Below are 24,925 nucleotides of genomic sequence, written 5' to 3'. Positions count from 1 at the left end.
AGAAAATACTTTATTGAAGTATTAAAAAGTCCTTATGAAAGACAATATAATTAAAAATAAAATACAAATGCAATTGCACAATAAATAATCAACTACATTCTACACAACACAACAATTTTAAATGCATTTGGTTGACATGTGTCGCTTTTTTTTTTTTTTTTTGCCTGCTTTAAAAATCATCATTAATAAATTATGATTAAAATATTTAACCTAGACTTTACAGATTATCATCTAACTGCGATAAGAAACGAATTGGTCTATTAAAAAATCAATGTATTTCGGTTGGAAGAGGATTATAAATACATATGTTTTATACATTTAACTGTCAATTTGATAAAATATTAACAGAAACACATTATAGCTTAAAAAAATTTCCGATTGTTAATAAATTGTGAGACTTACGTTTGAGAAATATAATCTTTCCATTTTCAAAAAAAATTAACTAATGTTTCAAAAAAGATAATAGTATGAGTGTTAGCTTAAACAGAAAATACTGTTTGTTGACTAAAAAAGATGGGATAACATTGTTGTAAGAATTTGTTCCTCAAATGGAATTTTCTTTAAATATATGTATGTATTTAAATACATATTTTTATCCTTAAAAAATATGTTGCAAAAATACTTTTTTAAATTTCCATCACTCGACAGTTTTTATAAATATAAAGTTTTCTGAATTTCAAATAACCTTTAAAAAGACTAGAAAACTTAATTAGCTCATCTGAGCTTGGGATCACCAGAATACTAAAGTACATGAAATATACATAACATACATACAGATGTAGATACATAAATAAAATACACAAATAAGTACAGAAAGTCCTCCTTCTAACCCCCTAAATTTAAATGCTGTTCTGCTAGTGAATTGCTTTTGGAATTGTTGATAAGACAATGTTTTCCACAAGACGATCGGTGAGGAAACCTTCTGATTTTCCCTTCATAAACTCCAGTTCTGCTGGTCGAACTTTTTCTGGTGCTTCAGTGCACCACACAGATGAATCGCTCAACTTATGCTCAAGATCCAGATGGTTGACCGGGGGAAGTCCCAAGACGCCCCTGAAGAGATTCTCGATGCAGGAGCGTTGTCTTGCCAGGGCATTCACAACAGGTGCGCCCCTAGGTACCAAGGGGGCCTTGCAAAGGTAGCTGAGGATGGATAGAACTGAGTGGAAAGGCTGGAAGGCTGTTGAGGTGCTGCTGAGGACTCTGAAAGAGATCCTTTGGCAGAGTTCGGTGAGGATGATTAGGTCCAGGATCAATGGAGAAGCCAAGAGGGAATCTTCACAAGTGTTGTGAACTACAATTGTGTTCTTGCCGTTCATCATGATCTCAGAGGTGTACTCGTCTAGTGCCCTCTTGCTGTCACCGACGTAAGGGACATATTTGATTACGACCTATAACAAAAATAGCGTTTTAAATGAAAGTTATCTTTAAGCAAAATTCGCGCTTACTCATCTGCTATGCTGTTTTTTCCCCACGGTTTCATACGCTGTTAAAACAATTTTAAAGTCTAATTCTAAAAGTCTTTGAAAACTAGTTAGCTGAGAATTTTTCACAAAATTAATGGCTGTAACTACGCTAAGTTTAACAACCTGTTCATTTTGAACAAAATGCTTTGTAGGCAATCTTAAGAACATTTGGAATGCGTAGAATGAAGAGTGACTTGTTGAACAGACCGACTGATAATAGAAATTGCAGCTAGGCTTTATTTTGTGTATACTTTATAGCCGATAATGGGAAGGGCTTAATAATTATTCTTCAGTACAAACGTAATATGCATCTCTTTGCGAAGACTAGTGGTTAACGGTACAAATTTATTGTATAGGCATTTTTCAACAACATTTCTACTTGAATACATCTGCTACGATTAATAATTCTTTGAAGTTATGCGGTCTTTTAAAACTTTTACCTCTCCTACTCTGAATAAACTTAATTAGGATTTTTTTTTAAATTTTTCAGTGTATATATTTCAATTTAAAATCGGAACTAAAAGTTCTAGGCAACAAAAACTGTATGAAAATAGGAAAAACTTAACAAGTTTTTAATTTAAGTAGCAACAGCTACTATCTTGTTAGTAATTTACAAAATTCTGCAAAATTAAAACACAATGTACAATATTTTTAACAATACAATTTATATGCACAACGATCTTGACGTCATTAGTTCGTGTACATTTTAGTCTGGAATGGCGGTTGAAACATACCATGCTAAAATTAACTAGCTTTGCCCATGTTTTCAATTGACATTTTAAATCGCTGAATCTGCGAAGCAATGTACTGTTACATGAAATAACAGAGTTTTTACGCTGAAATGCAGTTTTCAACTACGTTTAGTGTATAAGTTACGTACATATCATTTTTACGGTCATGTGCCAAAATTAGTTGTTAGCAGTTTTTTTTTTTCTTTTTGGAAAATAAATTTCATGTTCTGAAGAGCTTAACACATCGCTGCAGCACAAATATTTTCAGTAATGTGTATTTTCTTATGCATAGTACTGTAATACTTACACAATGGTCAGGCTTCTCTCCAGCCTCATAGAGAACTGAATTAGAGGCTACCATGTCATCAACAACATTGCTTTTCGAGATTTCTTTGGAGCGGAACTGCTGAGGGGCTGACAGGTTTTTTCCATCGTTGTTTCCCAAGTGGTTATAACTGACGATAGAAACCGGCTTGATTCCTGCGCCGATCAAGAAATCTACCAGGACAGATTTGAACTTGGTCTGTCCTGACTTGAAATCGTCCCCACCAATCATGACGTTGTTCTTTTCTGCGAGTTCTATCACCCCAGGAACGAAAGTATTCTGTGGCGATCCGTTGATATACGCACACTAGAAGAATTGAAAAATAAATCATCGATTAGTACCAACGACCCTATGTTTTTAGATAAGTTAGATATGAAAAAACACTTAAGAAATAAATTCAATATGGTTAATTGAACAACATCAAATTATCAAATTGTCTCAATTGCTAAGTACATATGAAATGCATAATTATTTTTGTATCTTTCTGCAAGAAAATGTGTCCCTCCCTCATAAAATTGTAACAGAGCATAATCAAAAAATTAATCTAAGTTTTGAAGAAATATAAAACTTCCAAATACAGTTGGCTCTCTTTTTAACGACGTTCTATTTAACGACGGCTTTTCACGGTTCCAGATGGTCCACTATAGTGTTAAAAGCATTCTATTTAAGAACGCTTTCTACTTAAGGACGTTTTTTGAGGTCAATTGAAAGTCGTTAAACAGAGAGCCAACTGTACTAAGGAAATTTTCTTATTTCAAAAGAAAAGCCAACTCTTGAAATTGGTAGATTGAGATTTTTTATCAAATCTGCGGCAATCACATTTGCTGAAAAATGGTTTGTCTAGTCAAGATGTTTATTTTTCATACTTAAAACTATTATAAAGCACCTATAATTCCAATTAAATTCTGATATCTTGAAATTTTATTAAACGAGAGGTTTTGAAGAATATTATTAAAATTTTAGAAAGTTTGAATTATCCCATCGTATTTTTCCTTTCTTCTTCAGCTTTTTGAATTTTTTAGCATTTAGGATTTATCACAAACTGTAATGAAAACGTAATGTATCACTTTGACAAAATCGCTAAAGAGTTATTGTGACAGTTTTGCATTTGAGTGCATTTAAATTGCTTCTAGAATATTTTTTAAAAAAAAAAAGAGTTTTAGGGATTTTTTAGGTTACAGAAATCTATGGTATTTTTGATGATGAACTGATCTTAGGTATTACATTCAATTAAGTTTTCTGAACAGTTGTGCTGCACATCTGACCGGCATATTAACGTCTTTCTATTCTGAGATTTCACGTTTGAAAATAAATTCGGGTTTATCGCATGTCACAGCTCTTTTGTTAACGAAAATTTACTTGTATCTACAATGTTCTGAAATGTTATGTAAAACATTTCCGAGGGTATTTTGGGGCTGTTCCTATTCATTTCAATCTCCTGGATAGAAATCATGGATTTGCAGTCACGTTCATTCACTGATCAAATTCGTGCTATTACAAAATTAGGGAGGAGAAATTGCTAAATAAAAATGTTGCGTATGAAGTTTTGAGTAAATTAACAAAAATTTGAAAAGTATAATATGTTCATTATTATTTTCAATTATAAAAAGCAAAGTTTTCTGATGTAAAATATTTCGACCTTTTGTTTTAATCATCTCACAAAACCGTAGTTCTGGAGAACTTTTTTTGTAGGATACATGGTTAAAAGCATAACTTCAACTATTACAGCGTTCTGACAAGTTCAGTTTCATAAAGGATCTGGCAAAAGTTTTACAAAGGCGGGAGATAATGGACAAGTGTCCTACTAGAAAGTATTTTTAGTGAAATTTATCGTCTTGAATCTTTTATTCTAAGTATTTGGTATTTAAACAAGAGTAGGCAGTATAATGGTAGCCCAAATTCTTCAATTGGGTGAGCGGCATATTTTTTTTAAACAAAAGAAGCAATTTGAAAATTAGCTCCCAGGAAAAAAAATGCTAAATTCAAATCCTAAAAAGATTTACGATCACAAGGATGCTTTATTAAACTACATAACAACATTAAACCGTCCACTTTGAGTTATAGAGAAGCAAAGCTTTTTTTTTTCTAAGAATATCAAGGCCTTTTTTCTAAAATTGGTATGTTACTTGCAACGGCCTAGATTAGTAGATCCCAACCTGGAGGCTATCACCCCAAGGCGGAGATTCAGCTCTTCAGGGGGGCGAGAAATTAATGAGGGGCGATAGAGGATGCGATGAGTATTTAAACGTCAAAATAATTACAATAAAAAGCGGCTTTTTCGCGGAAGATAGGGGGAGGGGCCGATAGTTAAGAGGTTAATCAACCTCTAGAGAGGAGCGATGGGCTTAAAAATGTTGGAAACCACTAGCAAAGATCATTTAAATTGCAGCTAGAAAGTCCTAGTTTTGTTATTTTAAACAAATGTTTTGTGACAATAAACATTTTGGTAAGCACGATTTAAAGCGTCTTTAATTTATTTTATTTACAGGAAAATAATAGACGTAATAAGATTCGACCTATGCTTTCCATCGGTAACTTGATATCCAAATCCAAACTGAATTTTGTTTGGTTTAGTATTAAAGTAACTTACATCTTCAAGTATGCTGGCAACAGCATATAGTGTTGAGGGCGATACTTCAGACGCATTTTCTTTAATAGACTTTAGCAAGTTTGCTGTTGTGTCGTTCAATCCTTCTCTGATGTCACAGAAGCGTTCTGTGTTGGCTGTCCATAACACTATCACCTTTCCCACTTTGTTCTTTTCTTTGAATTCACGGATCTGTTTGCGAATCTAGGGAAAGAAAAACTTTAATGAGTCTTGATGAAAGTAATTGTAGGTTGAATTCCATAATTCTTTTTTAAGATCATTGTAAAAATTCCAAAAAGCATTAGATTAAATCAAAGAATTAAACTTGTTCGTAAAGTGTGAAATAAACTTGTTTTAGAATACAGCTTGAATGAAACCACGTGCCTGTTGGTAAAAAAAAATGCCAATTTTGGATTCTAGTAAAAATTCGCCAATAAACATTTTTTATTGGTTTTATTATGTTTATATTTAATATTTAAAATATATGCTAGTACTACAATACATAAAGTTGAGACGCTAAAATAAATGCTATAAATTTTCAATGCAAAGAAAAATTGTCACCGCTATATGTTTTTAGAATTTTTATTTATGGATATAGTGTATGAATCAATTATTGTTGTTCGGAAATTTTAATTTTTATGAAAAACATTTTTCATGATGCAACTATAAATCAAAAAAATAAGATGAAGAAGATGAGGAGCCCATTAGTCAAATGGAGAGTGACAATTGCACTGCAAAAAATTCAGGAAAAGAATGGGCACCAAATGCATTTCTGCACCAATAATTTACACCAATAACATTTCTGCAAAACTTAGAAAACTCGCAGCTAATCAAGTCAGTTACCTTCCTGGCATCAACCATAGAACATTTCTGAATTCTTCAGAAAAGTTCAACAAGTCAAGATGGCACGCACGCCAATTCCAATTTCCCAAATGTTCCCTGCCCAATAAAAACTTAATCACTGAATTTAATAAACTTTCCCCAAAGAAAATCAATTTTTCACAGAAATCTGATGAAAACCTAAAACTCAGCTGGAAATAATCCGTGGCGTTAGGAAATTATCTTACCATATACAGATGAAAAATATTTTCTAACTAGAGCTTATACATCTAAGGTTGGTGAGAGATTTCAGAAACTCATCAGGCTCTTGGCACATTGTGTAAACTAACTAAAGTAAGGTATCAATATATTCTATTCTTGTAACATTTATAAGCATCGATGAAAACTAACGGAATATAGTACTTACAGTGTCCATTTGTTGTTGTTTGGTCCCACTGATGACGTTGTCAGCCCTTGATTCCTGATTGGCTGCAATAAAATCTTTGTCGTAAACGGCCGGAAGGGGCACCATGCTTTCCATCAGAGGCTTCAGCTGCCTCTGAAGATCATAATCAAGTACTCTAGCTCGTTCCATGGCTTCGGCCAAGTTGCGAGATGAGATGTCCCATCCTCCGAAGATAATGTCATTGGGGTTGACAAGAGGAAGGACATCCTTGAATGGAACATGAACTTCACCTGAGGATTCGGAAGTTCCAAGACAGATCGTTCCAGCTTGTATCAGGGAGCCAAAATAATTGGGCTTCTATTGGATAGAAACAGACCAAAATGAATGTCTGACATTTCGGAAATACTTCATTACATCTTCATTGCATTATAATTTTTAAAACTCTTCGACACGTTGACATCAGGCCCATAATTTAAGGGGGTCAGGAGGGAACAATTGACACCACCCCGACTTCGAGAAATTAATGAATTTACACATAAGTGGGTGTGGTTAAGGTTGTGTTTTGGCGTAATTTGCATTGAGTATACACGATGGTATAACTCTTTGAGTCCCCCCCCCCCTTCCTAATAACCTTCAAAATGACAGGCCTGCACGTTGACCAGAATTATGTTTCGTATATATTGTTTTCTCTTTTCTTTGTTTGAAATTATTGAAGTCATATTATTACATTTGTAATTGAAATATTAATTAGAACTAGTTGCTTGTACATAAATTTATATAGCTCTTCCGTATTTCGAACAAAATGCCTTATCCGCTGTCGCGCATTCAATGAAATGCTGCAAAAGCATTAGATTTTTAAAAATTTCTGGCAATAATAGCGTATAATTTCAAATAAGAATTGAATATTCAACAGTATACTTAGTTTCATATTTGTATTTTCAATGTTTTTTCAATAAAGCTTCTGTTATCCTTTGATGCATTAGATATTGTATTATTTTGTGCTACATGCCAAACTGATTAGAGAGATACATTATTTGAATAATAAGAACTCAAAAAAGAACTAGAATCAACATTATTTATTATTTTGCGCGAAATCTTTAACGTCGCAAAATCTCCATACCACAACGCTATTTTACTCAATAGCGTCCATATCACAGGTAAATTCAATAATACAAAGGGTATTTGAAACATATTATTTAGCAACAACTAATTTAAATTGTGAACTTTCATTACTTTAAACAATCATAAAGTTCAAGTAAAAATAATATTCAAAGTAAAAAACTAAGCTGTCTCATTGATAGGACTAAGCAGTAGATGAACTGTATAATCACATACAGTGAAACCTGTGTAAGTTGACCTTACACAGGTGACCATTTGCGGTACAGTCCTTAAGTGGTCAACTTACAAAGGGTTTGTTACCAGATTCTCAGACGAAATTGGTGCAGATTGGTGGTCAAGATAGACAGGTGATCAACTTACAAGGGTGGTCAACTTTACTGGTTTTACTGTACTTGATATCAAATTATAAATTTTAATAAAAGATAACGAAAATATTATACTCACTTTGACTCCATCTTTGGTCTGCCAAGTGATATTATGCTTGTTAGCCAAGACGGACCCAGTAATGGTGGAGCCATTGTTACCACCCCATCCTACGAGCATCACCCCAAGTTTCGGAACATGTCTTGAAGTACGGAATTGAACTCGAGTTGTCCTTGGAATTACCTAAGCGAAAGAAGAATTTTAAAGTTGGATGGGATCCAAACATTCTGCAGGTGTTAATGATCTTTTAATTAACGTCCTTGAGCTCAACCTGGGATTCTGAGCTCCAAATTAATGACTGAATGAAAAAAAACTACTAAAAGAACCATAAATTTATCTGCGTATTGTGTCATAGGATACTAATTGTGTGATAAGCTCCAACTGTAAAATTAGTCTTATTTTTTATGTTTCTGGCTGGCAGAGAATTTTTTTTCTGCTAAGCTATCACTAAATAAACAACTGTTAGTTAAAACTGTTCATAACTCAATACAATGTAATGAAAAACTAACTTGAAAAAGGATTTTGGTAAATAAATCATTTTAGTTGGAACATTACACGAATAAATATTGAAAACAAAAATAATATTATACGATTAAAAGAAAGTGAAACATTTGCCGCAAAATGAATGGAAATACTCTTTTAATAAGAATTTTATCGCTCCCTGAATAATGCATTCCCCGTGTTATTTTAGAAAGACATGCAGTAAAAACCTCTCATTAATCAGATCCCAATTAAACCGGACTTCACTTAATAAGCCAGAGCCGATACCTTTGAAAATTTTAAAAAGTTTTTAAAAAATTAGAACAGGATGAACCCCATCGGAAAAGTAAGAAAATGTAATAAAAAAAATAGGAAAATAATTTACGACCGATCTGAGTTAGGGAAGGGGGAAGGAGGGGATTTAAGGTGAGGGAACGTTTATCACGATTTTCGCCCCCCCCCCCCCCAAAAAAAAAAAAACATGAGAGTGTAAATGTGAGAGCGTCTTTCTTTATTTCTTTTCCTTCCTTTGATTTTCTCTGTCTTGAAGTACGAAACGTAGCTATTGAAGTCTCATCATTATATTAACTTGGACAAGTTACTGCTTAACAAATTACAAACGTGCGATTCTTTTAGCAAAAGATTTCGAATTTATATTCCTTTTAAAATTATTACTTTTTAATGAAATATATGAACCGTTACGTGCGGGCAAAGTGACTATTTTTTCGTGAAACGGTCCAATAAAACGTTTTTTTTTTTTCTTCAACGTTTTTAACTGTTGTTTCTCAATAAATAAGATTTTCATTTACACTGGAACCTTTGCTTTCAAAATTTACAATTTATGTTATCATTGCTGTATTAACAGAGCAAAAATATTAACTAATTCATACAGGAAGTTTCAAGAAGTTGACACTCGGATGTCCCGCATGTGACGCATGCAGATAAATTAAATTTTAAGAAACAAAATAATTTAATAAAACTCTAACTGTGTCAGGAATATCTTTGTATCAAATGTAAAGATTAAAAAATGTGCTTAACCCCGTTTAATTATATTATTAAGAGACATGATAAAATGTTGGTGAAGTTTAAGTGTCTGATTGTTCTGCACTTGACGGTGGAATGGGCCTAAATCGTTATCATCAATGGATTTTTTAAAAAGCAAAAGGCTAAGACTGAAATTTGCGGCGTAATTTTCAATCTTCCTTGAAAAGGACTGCCCAAATATGCTAGTTAGTTTTAAAAAAAATAATAAGGCAACAATTCAATGCAATGAGGTTTGGTCATTATGGTACCTATTTTCAGCACCTTTCATAGAAACTATTAAAATTTGATAAGATATAAAAGCTCTGCTTGCATCTTAGTCTTTAATCTGCTTATATAATGACAATAATTTTTAGTTCGCATCAAATGTACATTTTACTTTTAGTAAGATGAGAAAATTCACAAAATAATTACTTCTTAAAATATGTTTTAATTTTGAAATTATATTGCTTTTATAAAGCACAGTATTAATACAGTTAAAAGTAAATCACCATTGATATTTTTGTAATGTTTTTGCACACAAAGTTTAAATATCGAAACTTTAAGCTGAAAAAACTTCAACTAATTTCAATACCAATCTAAATTATAGAAGTTAATTTTTAAAATATAGATTCGTGATAAGTTTTATAAGATATGCTATAGTGATAAGTTTTATAAGATATGCTATAGTGATACGTTTTATAAGATATGCTATAGTGATAAGTTTTTTAAGATATGCTATCGTGATAAGTTTTATAAGATATGCGTGATAAGTTTAATAAGATAAATTTAATAAAATATACTCATATCAGTTTTAGAACTAGCGAAAGTCTATTGTTTTTTCCTTTAAAAAATATCTCTTACTTTCACTGATCCTTTTTCTTTCTCTACAATGCAGGTATCATATTTGTAATCTGCTTCAATATATTTGTCAGTGAAACGAGTGTTGGGGCTTTGTACTTCTACCATTGATGATGCCATAACTTAATTCTGTTAAAGGATGTTTCGATGATGAATTTTGATGATGAACTTTTCACTGATGTAGACCTCAACTCGAAATACAACGAAACGGATTTAACTTCTCACTGACACCTGAAAAAAAATGAAAGTTTTAGAGACATTGAAACGTAATTAATCAAGAGCTTGGCTCAGTTCAATGTGTAATTGTGCGTAAATCCAAATTAAATGCAATAAACATAGCTATATCGCCAGTTAATGTCCCCTCATAAAGAAAAATATTAATCAAAAAAGAACGAAAGTGGAATAAAATACATAATTTAAAAATATACATTAATGTGTCATGCTCATAGATCATGAGCAACTGTTAAAGAGAAAAATATAGTAGTGTATCACACTCATAAATCATGAACAACTGTTAAACAACTTCTTTCTCCAAATGCTATACGATCTACCCATATACTTTGTATGCATAAATATAATTCAATAATTGAAAAAATAATATTTTATTTTTTACTGCGCATATCTCTATACAAGCAACTTAAATGAATGTGGGGCAAAGTGAAATGGTGAAATATTTACTCTGCTTTTACTGCCAGCTACCTAGCAATATTTTTATGTAGTAGCACATGTAGTCTATTCCAGACAGGAAAAAAATTACCTCTAAAAATTAAAGAATGCCATAATACAAGCAATTTTTGAAAAGAGATACTCATATTGTAAAATTTTGGTTTAAGTCAAAAATGTTTTTGTTATTTTTAAAGGATAAAGTTCATGTTTTTAACAATTTAAATATTAATTGAGACCTACTAATATTTGATGAAGAATTCATTTATTTAATATTAAGCTTATTTCTATTTTAATTTTTTTCTACAATTAGTGAAGTACATGTGGGGCAAAATGGATGGGGCAAAGTTAAATAATTTATTTATTTAATCCCTTATCAAATCACTTACGTATTCATTTACTAATTTTTTCATTTACATTCCTTCATTTAATAATTTTCTTATTCATTTATTCATTCATTTATTTTCTTATTTACTCAGTATTTTATTCATTCATTTATTTTGCTCATATACTAACTTATTGATTTATTCGTTTTATTGTTTCATTTCCTTTTCATTTTTTCATTAATTCCTGTATTTACTCATTTATCTGATCAAAAATATCGTTAGCAATCAAATAGAAAATGTATTATTAGAAAAATATTTTATTTTTCACGTTGCCCCATGAAAAAAAAAGTGAAATGTTCCCCCTTTTTTTAAGGTATAAATTTACTGGCAAAAATAAAATGTTTCAATGCAAGTTTTATTGTAAAATGTATTATTATTTCTTTATGTACCGTAATTTTCAGAAAGAATTTTCAATTTGCTCATTTTGAAAAAAGTAAGTTATCTTCACCATTTCACTTTGCCCCCAATTCCCTTACTTTATTACTACACTTGTGGTTTGTTGACAAGCTGAAGCAACACCGTAATATCTTGTTAGATTGGCATTTGTAATCAATGTACCAAAAAATAAAAACTATATATGTATATATATATATATATATATATATATATATATATATATATATATATATATATATATATATATATATATATATATATATATATATATATATATATATATATATATTTCCAGACATACTACACGTTTTTCATGCTTAACATGAAGAATGACTTTCATTTGGATGCAAAAGCTGTAGTTGATAGGGGAAAAAATACATTAAATGATGTTAAATTATCAGAAGTCGAAAAATAACTCTGATATGTTACATCAGCCAGTTTCCTATTTTTTACAACATAACTACATTTTATTTTTTCGAACGTTCTATCAGCTAACTTATAGAACGCCAATTAAAAAAAAATAAGATTCAATACTGATTTTATACTTATTTGTAAGTAAGAAAGTATTTTGTGTCGGACAACTATTAAAAAAAAAAAAAAAAAAAAAAAAAAAAAAAAGAAGCGTGTGTGTGTTTACATCGCCTGTTGACAGTTTGACCGCAAGCGAGGCAGTAACTACAGTGAAAACCGAATTACAGCAATTAGAAGTGCATTCTGCGGGACTGGAAGAATAATGCGAACGCCCTTAATGACAATTCTATTTTAAAACTACTTTATTTCGGTTAGAACCCAAACGCAATACTACAAATACGAATTGTTTTTTCCGCTCTACAAAACCAAAGGATTCGTTCAATTCACAAACATTTTCATGCAAGTTATTTTATAATTTATTTTTAAAAATATGGTGTTATCAAAATTATTTAATATGAACATTTTACCTACTAGGAAATCAGATCATAATTTAATGAAAAACAAAATAGTATTTTAATTTCAAGATGGGATGGAATGTTTTTCAAAACTTTTGAACTTAAACATGGCAAAATTCTTTACCAAGTTAAATGGGAGGGTATTTAAATACTAAACATAAACTTATGTATGGTAAAATGTCTCCCAATATTAAGTGAGAAGACATTTAAATACTGCCAAAACATGCTTGACAGGTACTGTAGGAAAAATTTGAATAATTTCATATCGTTAAAATGTTTCAAATAGTATACATCACATTATTCCTTAAAGTAACTTGAACATAAAAGCAGTGTCTTATAGATAAACATAAATGCGTTGATGTATTGACGAGCCAGAAAATATATTAAAAAACATTTAACAAAATAAAATCTTACTTATAATATGAAAGCACTCTATATGCTCAATTCAGTATAGAAAGGATGCTGGAGATAGGATAACCAATGGCAGCAACGCAAGAAAAGTCAATTCACCAGGACTGATAGCTTTGACCAACTCTGACCCTACTGTCCAACGACGAATTCTTTTATACACCTGTTAATGTTGGAATCGAAAATTCTGGAATTTCCAGAAATTTGACCCTTTACTCGAGCACTCCGCATCTGTGATGAGCAGAGCATCGAGAGAGTGAAGCTCGGGCGCATGCGCCTGTAGCGTCAGTGACGTAACAACCCGTACTTTGGCACGTGTTCTCAAGCTCGAAAATCACGTGTACCGGCATCGTTCAGTGGAGCAGGGTTGCCCCCGGGAGATGGGAAAATGAAAATTGATTTTGGCGCAAAATCTCGAAGATTCTTGGCTTGAATGTTCTAGATTTCGCTAGGAATCTATTGGATCTATTGGCGTTAAATTTGCACTGCCAAATAAATATTTTCAACGGGAAACAACGAGGGATTTTATAACAATATAATGTATTCATTGAAAAAAATTCTTTTTTTTTTTCACAAAGCATAATATTTTGAGTTTGAAACAGCCACTCATAGTCAAGGCAACTGTCACGTATATTTCAAATATAATTTTTAAAATGGAAAAAATAATATGGGGTCTACAAACCTTGACCACTTAGCCAGGAATGCCCATCACCCCCCCCCCCACACACACACACACGAGAAAGGGCACTTGTCCCTCCTCCCAAATACCACGAATTCTCTCCAAGAACAAGAGACCCCCTCACAAATGGGAGGCCTAGTTGCCTCCCCCGCCCTCTTGACTTAGCAGGAGTGTGTTATGGGATGTCATTTGCATGAATCTGCTCTCAAATAATGTTTCCGAGAACATATTTCCAAAACTTTGGTATCAGATGAATAACAGGAAATCTGCTGTATCTCTTGATGAGTGAATATCTATCATATTTTGTACAAAGAATTAAAACACGTTGCTTTTTAATGCCCATTTTATTTAAAAAAAAAAAAATTCCAATCCTTGCCATAATCGTAATGGTGATAATTTAATTCTTAGAAATGTGCCTGTGAGTTACACAACAGTGGACAACAAATACCACCGGTTGTACGAGTTACGCGTTTAAAAAAAAAAAAAAAAAAGCTCTGAATAAAACTTCCGGAACCAAAAACGTCCTTATATAAGCATTATATTACATACTTATTGTCTTTAAAAGCACAGCTTCCCCTTACACTGCTGAGATTAAAACTGTTTGCGCTATAAATCATTAAAAAGTGATTAATCGTTATTTTTGCAGAAATGATTATTTTCATGAATTTTCATTGGAGCAAAGAGACATGAAAATAATTTTTAAACTGCACTTGCTGATTCATTTTTATTGCATTATTAGCTAATTGCTACTTGGTTGAGTGCAAGGAACCTCTGAATAGGATAACGATTACACTTTGCTTCCAATGATTTACAATTAGATTAAATGCAATTCGGGGGGAGGGGGAATAAATAATCAATCGAAATTGGGGTGTTACTTCTAACAAGATCAAAGAAAACGAGCTGATGTGTGCATCACATTACTTCCTTTTACTCCAATTTAATGTCATTTTCCCATTATTGGCAATGTTAATGTGATTCAATGGTTTACTTTCTAAATATCACCATCAGTGGCCAAATTAAAACCAGATTTTAAAAAAAAAATCGCCAAGTTGGCGACAAAAAGACTTGCGATATATCGCCAAGTGTCCACCAAATTATAACACCACTTGAGTATCCATCGAAATTAACAATGATTTCCCCCCAAAAAGGGGCAAAAGACCCCTTTAGAAACATCCGAATGCAACCAAAAGGAGAGGTGCACAACTAGATCCCACTAGGAGTCTAGGTACCAAATTTCAACTTTCTAGGACATATAGTTCTTGAGTTATGCGACATACATACGCACATACGCACATACATACGTACATACGGACGTCACGAGAAAAGTCGTTGTAATTACCTCGGGGAATGTCAAAATGGATATTTCGGGTGTTTATACGTTCTTATATCTACGTGTGGTCGGGTTGAAAAAAAAATCAATATTCGTTCGGGATGAGTAAAATGGAAATTAAGTTCGATTTTTGAGGGAAATTTTTTTCGCGAATACAATACTTCCTTTTTTGTAAAAGGAAATAAAAATCGGAAGATTAAAAAAAATTGAAACGCTGTTTTTTAAAAATCATTGGGGGTCTTCATTCAAGAACTGAAATTTTTCTTTTCCATTAGTTATTCTTTCTCATTAAACAATTAAATATATCTTCAAGATTGTTTTGTATTGGGCAATAACTGCCCTTATGTTTAGTTGCAAATCTATTCTCAATTCTAAAAAACCATTGAGCAAACTATTTCAATGGATCTGTTGCCGGAAATACATTGCGACTGAAAACAGTTGCTTCTGCAGATAATATCGTTACATTCTATTTGGCTTCGCATTCCATTTCACAACTCATCAAAACATTGCATTGACCTTCACTCAAATTTTGTGAAAACGAAATCAACCTTTTGCTGGTATTATTCACTACTAGAAAAATTGTCGTGATTAAAATGAGAGGGATTCGAATCATTCTAGCATAATTTCGACTAAATGATGGTTTTGGAAAAACATCAAAAAAAAAAAAAAAAATTCATGCCCTCATACATTTTAACTTTGAGTATTTAGTTGTAGGTTTTTATTGATTTATTTATTTGTGAATCAACTTTTTTGAGAAATTACTTGGAATGTGTTTAAAAAGTAACTTTAAATGACCCAACCCCTGTCATTCTATATTTACGATGGATGAACTGAAAGAAAATCGAGGGTTGTTACTTGGTTGAATGCAAAGAACCTCTGAATAAGATAATGACTACACTTTGCTTCCAATCATTTACAATTAGATTGAATGCAATTCGGGGGGAGGGCGGAATAAATAATCAATCGAAATTGGGGTGTTACTTTCTGACAAGATCAAAGAAAACGAGCTGATGTGTGCATCCAAAAATAAATTTTTGGGAGGGCAAATGGTTATAATTTTGCCAAATCGTCTGATAACATTTGCTGAATAAGGAAATGTTTGGAAGGACACAGTGACCTCCCATAGGGTCACTGAGCCCAGGGGAGTCACAGACCTCTGTGTTCCCTCCAGCAAAAAAAAAAAAATCTGACTGCTGGTCTAAAGCGCCATTGAAACTGACTTACACCGCTGTCATTCTCACTGGAAGTTATATCCATCGGACGTTCTGTTCGTTGGACGTTTTGGACCTAGACGTTTTGTCCATGGACGTTTTGGATTCGGACGTTCTGTCCGTTGGACGTTTTGGACCTAAACGTTTTGTCCATGGACGTTTTGGATTTGAACCTTCTGTCCGGCTCCTGTCATTCTCACCTGAACAGCAGTTTCGATTAGTACACAATTTTCGCGTGGTTCGGCAATTATAATTTTGTATTTCTCGCACAACTGATACACTTGACAGAGGAAATAAAGAGGAACCTAAGTCCGTGCTTACTTCAAAGTGTTCAAAATTTTGACTTTATCTTTCTAACCCGTATTCAAATTAATGTTTGGAAAGTTCTGAGTGTTCTTGCACTTTATCTATTTTAAAGAATTTTGTTCTGATCAAAAAATAAAGCCAATTGTACCTAAACATTAGTTAGGTTCTATCAGGAGTGTTGTCGAGATGAGACGCCCGACTTCTTCATCGTCCCCCCACTTTTTACTTAAGCGTCCACTCCATTGTCTTTATTAACTTCAATAATTCACATGTTCTCATCTGTAAACGTCCCTCCACCTTGTTTTCCGAGATCACTGTGTACTATCGACAAAGTACTTTTACCACGTACGACAGACCATGTATACGAGAGCCTTTATTTATTCCGGTATTATTTTTATTTATTTTTACCACGTACGACAGACCATGTATACGAGAGCCTTTATTTATTCCGGTATTATTTTTATTTATTTTTTCTTTTTAATGAAAAATCTAAACTTAGCACTTTGAAAGTTATCTTTCATGTAAACAGTTAACTTTTTTTTTCACATGGTTCTATTTTCTATTTTAAGATTAAAGTTTTAAGGTTGACAATTAATTGAAAAATAGTCCAAGCTGCGAGAGGAATTTTAAAAATGGTTGAAATACCCACTGGACCTCGAATTTAAATTTCTGGGAGGGTAAAAATTTTCAATTTACCGAATGGAACTTCAAATTTTGCCAAATGGAGCTCCTAATTTCACCGAATGATGATAATTTTGTCAAATAGAACTCCAAATTTTGTCGAATGATAATTTTTTTGAATTATTAGACAAAATTTGGAAGGTCACAGTGACCTCTCGAGACTTTCCATCAATGCGTCCCTGGAAATGACATTTAGAAAGTTAATTAAGGGTGGCTTTAGTGATTCCAAAAGTTAACCATACTGTTCCTAAGGCAAATAAATAATATCCAAGCCAGTGGAGCGTTAAGATCGCCAAATGGCAGCTTTCTAACACTGCAAACCACATACAAACGAGTTCATTATCGCCAGAGAATATTCAGCATCCGTAGTACCTGTGCCGAACAAAAAAAAAAAAAAAAATATCTGATAGTTCTATTTCTGCTGTTGTTATTTTTGGTATGAAGAGTCATCACAAGCACAGTCGGGGATGTACCTTTCACGTGGCACTTTCCAGCAGGACATGTGACGAAGCCCAAGAGCAGCGACGGCGACGACTTACTTAATAATTTATTTATTCAAGAATCAAGTTTTTTCCCCCGATGTCTGATCTCTCTCTCTTTCTCTTTCTCTATCTTTCCACATTTTTTTTTTCCTCCCTCGCTCGCTCGCGTCGGAAAAAAAAAAGTCCAGAGTTGATAAAAATTAGTGTTTTCCATATTACTCTCACAAAAAAAATTAAAAAACATTTTTTGTGTAAAAACGGTTTAGAAGGATTTTTAAATTACTTTTTATGTTCTACTAGGGAGCTCCACCTCCTGCTCGTTTCGCTTGTTAACCCTCGTTCACCACCTACGATGCTAAATGCCGCCTGCGGCGGGTGACAATTGATGATTTTGATGATTTTAACCCTGGATGCCTTCATGATATCCTGCACTCATGATATCCACTTATATGTATAATCCTCAATATTTCTCAACTCGGAGGGAGGGGCTGGTCCCCTAAGTGACGGACCTGCAACCAAATCAGAAAATGCATGTGCTTTTTTTTTCAACACAAATATAACTTGAAAGCGAGAACAATCAATATCAGATTTAAGCAAACTTTCATTCGTGATAAAAATCTGTGCACGAAGTAGTAAACTTTTTAGTGTAACAACAGCCAATGTGATGTAGCGCCCTAGTACTTGATTATTCAAATGCAAATACAAAAGTGACGACCAGCAACAGGCTCTGGGCCCAGCTAGGCTGGTCCTAGTCAATTTACAATCCCCAGAGAAGATCAATGGCCCTCTTAAAATTATCTACTCCCTTGCTCATTACCACCTCTTCCGGTAAGCTGTTCCAAGGTTCCACTACCCTGCTAAAATAATAATTTATCCTAATATCCATGTTGGCCTGAGATTTAAATAGCTTAAAACAATGACCCCTTGTACTGTTTTCAGTGCTAAACTTTAGCCCCGTAACATTTTCCATTTTAATAAATTTTAACAACTGAATCATGTCCACTCGGTCTCTTCTTTGCTCAAGACTGTACATTTTTAGTATTCTAAGCCTGGAATCGTAGTCTAAATGAGAAAGTCCATTTATTAGCCTTGTAGTCCGCCTTTGAACGCTTTCCAATACATTAATGTCTTTCTTAAGATAAGGAGACCAAAACTGAACAGCATACTCCAAATGAGGTCTTACCAAACTTCTATATAAGGGCAGAAGAACTTCTTTAGATTTGTTTGAAATAGATCTTTTGATAAACCCAAGCATCTTATTGATGCTTGAGTACTTGGGTTATATAGTAATTATATTTGGTTAAATTCTATTGTTCTACGTTTTGCAACAAACAATAACTTTATTTATATATAAAACCAGCAATGTCTATTGTAATTCAAGTATAATTACAATAGTTTATAATTACATGTTCATTAATATTATAGCAAGGGACAATAATATCTTAAAACTGGTTAAGTTTCGCTGGACATTCACGTGAAAGTTAAATAGATCCTAAAAAAGTTCAGAAAGTTTAGTAGAACTTTTTGCGAAATTGATATTTTTAACATTAGTTGTTGCTGCTCCAAAGTAGAGATGTGAAAATTATTAGAATAATTGTGAAATTTATAGTAAATCCTTGTTATATCAAAGAAATATTACTTTATATTAAAAATGTTGATGCATTTAATATTGAAAGGGCATCCTCTTATTTTTAATAAAGATTCGACCCGTCTTCGCATTCTTTTTATAAGTTTTTGACAATTTATTTGTGTTTCCTCGTCATGGTGCCAAATTTGAATGAGTCCTTCTGTGAGACAATTCTTGTTTGTGAAGTTCTATTTCTTTAATTTTTTTCTTTACAATAGTTCAGATGTTCTCTATTGGGCTATTATTTGGACTGTTTCCATGCCGCGGAAATGTTTTTTCATATTTTTTTGCATTCAAAAGTTTGGTCACAAATAAAGCTTCAAGACACAGAACTCCATCATGCATGAATAAGAATATGAAGTCTCAATTTGGAAACCAAACTTTTAACTATAAAACTTTTGTTCAAGCAATTTTTCATGTTGATATTTGGTCCTCATGCCTTCTACAATGCTTAAACATACAGCATTTTGAGCGGAAATTACGTTCCAATCCATAACTTGGGTGGTGTATTTAACTGTTTGTATAATGCGACTCGGGAAAATACTTTACTGGTACTTCTGCTGACATACTGACTGCTACCTTTTGTTGCTTAAACATTGATTTATCGGAAAAATATACCTAAAAGGTAAAAAGTGCCTTAGAGCATGCAATTTGTTGGGAAATATTCTCATAAAGATAGTTTTAGTCACATTTATAAACAGTTCTGAACCTTTAGTCAGTATGCAATAAATTTTATTTTAGGAAAAAGACTGAACAAGTTGAATTTAACTGAACATTTGAAGGAAAATTGATATTTCTCCCCTAAGTTCAATTACTAGTAAATAATTTATGCGCAAGTTCTGCCCAAGCAAGTCTCTTATTTGTCATAGCAAATTTGACTTTAGCCCTTTTACGAGGATAACGAGCGCCAAGTTCAACTGAGATGAGTTTTCTACGAATAGAAGAATGACATACATTTACTCTAACACTTATAGAGATATTTTTAGTTCGTGATCAATTGTTTTTCTGTTAGTTTTGGCAACATGAATTAATTTCATTTCTATTTTTGCAAGAAATTTACTTTTCAACTGCGTTTCCCTACTCTGGAATTCATATATTTACATTTGAAATTCAAAGATCTTTTTATTCTAACCGCAGATGCTTGCAAAATTTTTAGTTTTTAGCGATTTCTTGTTGTATCTAGTGTTTTCTTCTTCGATGAGACACTTAATTGCAACTAGTTTTCTAGAAAAAAATATCACTTTTTTTGCTCCTGATCACGCAATAGTTCTTTAACAAAAAAGAAAAAAACTGCCGATTATAAACTAATTAAAGCAGCGAAAAAATTGCATGAGGAATAAAATATTCCCGATGCCAATCCACAAAGAAAATATAAAATACTAGCACAGAAATCTGACAGTTTTTAAATTTATTTTAAATTCGATTCGTTAATCAAACACATGCTTTGTGCAATGAGAACAATTTCATTACTTTATATCAAAGGTTTCTCTATTTTAAAAATGCCAACATTTAAGAAAGTAATGTCCTCAAAACTACTCTAACGAAGTGAAAATATGATTAGAATAACAAAACAAATTATCCTTCATGAATTATTGCAAGTAGTGATTGCAATACCGGTATACCAAATGCAGATATTTCGAGCATTTTGCAATTTCGTAATACCGGTATTTGCTGAGGTAAAATATTGATATTTTCGGTATTAGCTAAAAATAATGTATAGTTTCAAATAAAGAATTTTCAAGGTAACGTTGTACTTTTTTTTCCATGATACAGAAACAAAATCAATCTAAAAATGTAAAAATTTGGCTTCAAAAGCACTAACTAATATTATTAAATAAAAGTAGCTGAAAGATTGCAAAATCATATTGTCGTTACTAGATGGTGAGATGAATCGCATTTTCATTCTCTTTTGTGCACCATGTTTCTATTTTTTCTATTTCCCTAATCACTCACTTTCCTATTTGTGAAAGTTAATTTTGAGTGCAATTTTGAATGCATTTGTTCTATGAACAATTTATTCCAGCCATCAATTGCAGTAATACTTTATGATTTCATTTTTAATTATTTGTCTCAACTGTACTAAATTTTGACAAAACATTTTCTTGTTAGCATAATAAATGGTAATTTGTTGTTAGCAGTATTGGTTTGTTGTCCTGTCTCACTATTTGACTTTACGCTGGGCAAGAAAATATTTGGAAATTATATAGTGCCTTGAAAATTTGCATAGGGGTAAAGCATAATCAATTGAAACATATATTCATGTAGTTACATAACTATAATTGTGAAGAATTTTGAAAAGAAAGCGAAAACGAATAAGAGAGATTAACAAGATCAAGTTTAGTCAAATTTATCATAAATTTAAAACCAAAGGGCTGATAAAAAGCAAACACTAATCCCTCCTGTTCAAAAGAAAATGATGTTAATATTCGAAAAGTATCGTCTCTCGAAGAGAAATTACAACTAGCTATAAATTAAAAAAAAACTATAATAAAATAACGATAATAATACATAATACAAAAGAACGCACACACACACACACGATTTATCCAAAAGTAACACGCAAGAGACCGAAAAATTTGCAGATTAAGGACTGCCAGATAATTAGGGGAGGTGTATTGTGAATTGTTAACAGTACCACTGACCTGCCTGAATTCAGAAAGAGTTTTCAACAGTTAGGGGTGGGGGGAGTTGAGCACTGAAATGGGTTCTGGACTCGGATATAATTCAACAGATGTATTATGTTTTTTACTATTATTAATTTTTCATTATGACATTTGTTCCTTCATTTTACAATTGTTCACACTACGTTTTCATAAATAATACAATTTTGACGCAAAATTATGAAATGTGGCAACGAAACAATATGTTTTCAGACATTGTTTTGAGAAATTTCAAATACCGGTATTAATAACGGTATTCCGATATCACGTTTTAAAAATACCGAATACCGGTATTGAAATTTTGGTCCGGTATTGCAATCCCTAATTGCAAGTATATACAAAATTGTTCAAGAAAAACTGCAAAAATCAATTAATCTAGTAATTTTCACACCTCTGTACATATGTAAGCAGAGACACCCTGATGGGAGGTTACGGAAGGTGACTGAATTTCCAAAAATTTCCTTATTCGGCAAATTTTGCCTGATGATTCGGCAAAATTATCATCATTTGCCAAAATTATCATCATTTAGCAAAATTTGGAGTTACATTGAGCAAATTGAGAATTTTCGCCCCCCCCCCCCCAAAAAAAAAAAAAAAACATACGTTTGGGGCGCCATTGTATACAAATTTTAAGTACTAGTAAGCAAAGCATCCAGATTTGAGATTTTGTAATACACAGCTTTTTTTCTCTTAACTTATGACTCGCGAAATACTAAGCATGCAACAGAAAAATAAATCAAATACTTGGCACTAACGGAAGAGAATTCCTGGCCCCAATGTACAATGTTTCACATCTGTGTTTAAATTATCCAATACATTACAGTTCAATTTCAAACAGAAAAAATGCAAATGTTATTCAAACTTAAATAGCAATAGGCAAAACCGCTCAGATTTGATATTTTGTACTATACAAATGTTTTTCTCTAAACAAATGACTCACGAAATACTAAGCATGCAACAGAAAAATAAATCTAAACGCATGGCACAGACAAAAAAGAATCATAGGCACCTAAGTGCAATATTTCACAGCTGTGTTTAAATTGACCAATACATTACAGTTTAAATACAAACAGCAAAAAAACAAATACATTTCAAATTTTAAAGGTAAATAGCAATAGGCAAAGCGTCCAGACTTGATAATTTGTCTATACAGATGCTTTTTTTTTTCTTTACTAATGACTCGCAAAGCACTAAGCATGCAACAGAAAAATAAATCCAAATACGTGGCACTTACGAAAATAAATCCCAGGCACCAAAGTACAAAACTTCACATCTGTGTTTAAATTGTCCAGTATATTATAGTTTAAATCCAAACAGCAAAAATGCAAATACATTTCAAATTTCAAACTTAAATAGAAAGCAAAACGATGAAGCAGTACATTTTTGCCAAAAAACTGATTGCAAAAACGCTTTCTCAGCTCTTGATGAATGGATTTTAAACATTGTTTACGCTACTCAGAATAATCTTGGGTTTAATCCAGTCGATCAAAGTTTTCGTCTGATTTTATAGAGTACTTGATTTCACTGAAGTTAGCTTTTATAAATGCTACAACAGAATGTAAAATAATATCTAGAAATCATATGATGATTTTTCGATTTTGTTGGAATAGCATGAGTAATATTCATTTTTTTTTGAATAAGTATCAGATATTTATTTGAATCTAACAACACTATTAAAAAATATATAATAAAATACATGAAAGCGTATTATGTTTGTAGCTTCAGCAAATAAATTACTTCTTAAGATTAAGAAAACATACTTAACTTTATTGAAAGTTTTTCTTCTTTTACAAGTATAAATTAATTTTCTAAGAGTTGAGGGTTTAGGGTGAGGATGCTTCCCTACTTAAGACTATGACTGACCTATTCCTTCTATGAATAACATCTAGAGCGGCTGTGGTAGTATTAATGCCTCAATCAGGGGCGGACTGGATCCCCAAAAGAAGGCGCCAACCTTGTCTCCCAAAGGGTGTAAGTAATTTTTAAAAAAATAATAAATCAATAAAATAAACGAAAGCGCACAGGTTTGTGGGCGTAGAAAAAAAAACACAAGGGCACACAGGTTTGAAAGCGCAAAAAAAAAAAAAAAAAGAAAAGAAAAAAGAAATCAGACGCACAGGTTCGAGGATTTAAATAAAATAAAATGAAATGAAAAAATAAAAAGGTTTCAGGACGCGAAAGAAAAAAGAAGACGCTAGAGCACAAAGAAAAGCCTAAGGTGCTTAGGATTGAAGGCGAAAAAAAAGCAAAGTCTCACAGGTTTAAGGGCGCCGAAAAAAAAAAGAAATGAAGAAAAAAAAAAATAAAGAAAAAAATAAAGAAAAAAAAAAGAAATAAATAAAGAAAAAAAACAATGACTCATATAGTGCAGCTCTGGTTAGTTGAGCTGTGACCTTGAATATATTTACGTGTTTTAGGGGATTGTAGTGAAAAATAGACGTGTTGGTTCGGATTTTAGTTGGAATATTTTTTAAAAACTACTTAGAAAGTTTCTCAACTCAACTTAGCGGTCTTTACCCCTCCCTATTTTCCGAAACAGAGGTAAACATTGTCAGAGATAAAGAAGGAAAATGAAAAAAAAATTCAAAGGTGTAAAAGAAACGAAGGCGAAAAGAAAAATGTAGTCGCACACTTTTCAGGACTGAGAAAAAAAAAATCAAGTAGGAAAAGAAATATTGAAAGGAAAAAAAAAGAAAAAATCAGTTGTAGGTTTTTTTTTTTTTTTTGGTTTCGAAAAAAACTAATTAAAGAGTTTCCCCCCAAGAACTTAAATAAAATATATTTGATCTTCATTTGATGAAATGAAAAAGTTTATAATTTCTCTACGTGCCCTCTAAAAATCTTCACTCCAGCGCTTTGCGCCGGAGATCTTGTACGCAGAAAATGAGAATTTCCTCATAAAATAGTTGAAGTTGCTTCGCCAAGATTCATGG

The 24,925-nt window shown here is 32.3% G+C and overlaps 1 protein-coding gene across 2 annotated transcripts; it reads right to left on the bottom strand.

Moving 5' to 3' along the window:
* Window positions 1–23,315, bottom strand: LOC129225734 (uncharacterized). Of its 2 annotated transcripts, none has more exons than XM_054860229.1 (7): window positions 23,227–23,315; window positions 10,241–10,468; window positions 7,898–8,059; window positions 6,356–6,691; window positions 5,113–5,313; window positions 2,505–2,828; window positions 1–1,391 (listed from the first exon to the last, which is right to left on the bottom strand). In XM_054860229.1, exons 2-7 carry the CDS (start codon window positions 10,355–10,357, stop codon window positions 855–857), a joined length of 1,677 nt encoding a protein of 558 aa, XP_054716204.1. In that variant the 5' UTR covers window positions 10,358–10,468; window positions 23,227–23,315; the 3' UTR covers window positions 1–854. The 2 variants fall into 2 exon arrangements, with proteins under 2 accessions (XP_054716204.1, XP_054716205.1); XM_054860230.1 differs by lacking the exon at window positions 23,227–23,315 and adding an exon at window positions 13,023–13,206.
* Between the last annotated feature and the right edge of the window lie 1,610 nt (window positions 23,316–24,925).

Source organism: Uloborus diversus, chromosome 7, assembly GCF_026930045.1.
Source record: "Uloborus diversus isolate 005 chromosome 7, Udiv.v.3.1, whole genome shotgun sequence".
NCBI lineage: Eukaryota > Metazoa > Arthropoda > Arachnida > Araneae > Uloboridae > Uloborus > Uloborus diversus.
The sequence above is the reverse complement of the archived record's forward strand: the minus strand, read 5'-3'. Positions and strand labels throughout refer to the sequence as shown.

Bases quoted from the DNA above. Each gene is read 5' to 3' on its own strand.
- LOC129225734 (XM_054860229.1), bottom strand. From the start codon at position 10,357: ATGGCATCATCAATGGTAGAAGTACAAAGCCCCAACACTCGTTTCACT. The intron at 6,692-7,897 runs GTGAGTATAATA...TCTATCCAATAG, and splicing joins AGACCAAAGATGGAGTCAAA to AAGCCCAATTATTTTGGCTC. The intron at 2,829-5,112 runs GTAAGTTACTTT...CAATTCTTCTAG, and splicing joins TTGCCAGCATACTTGAAGAT to TGTGCGTATATCAACGGATC.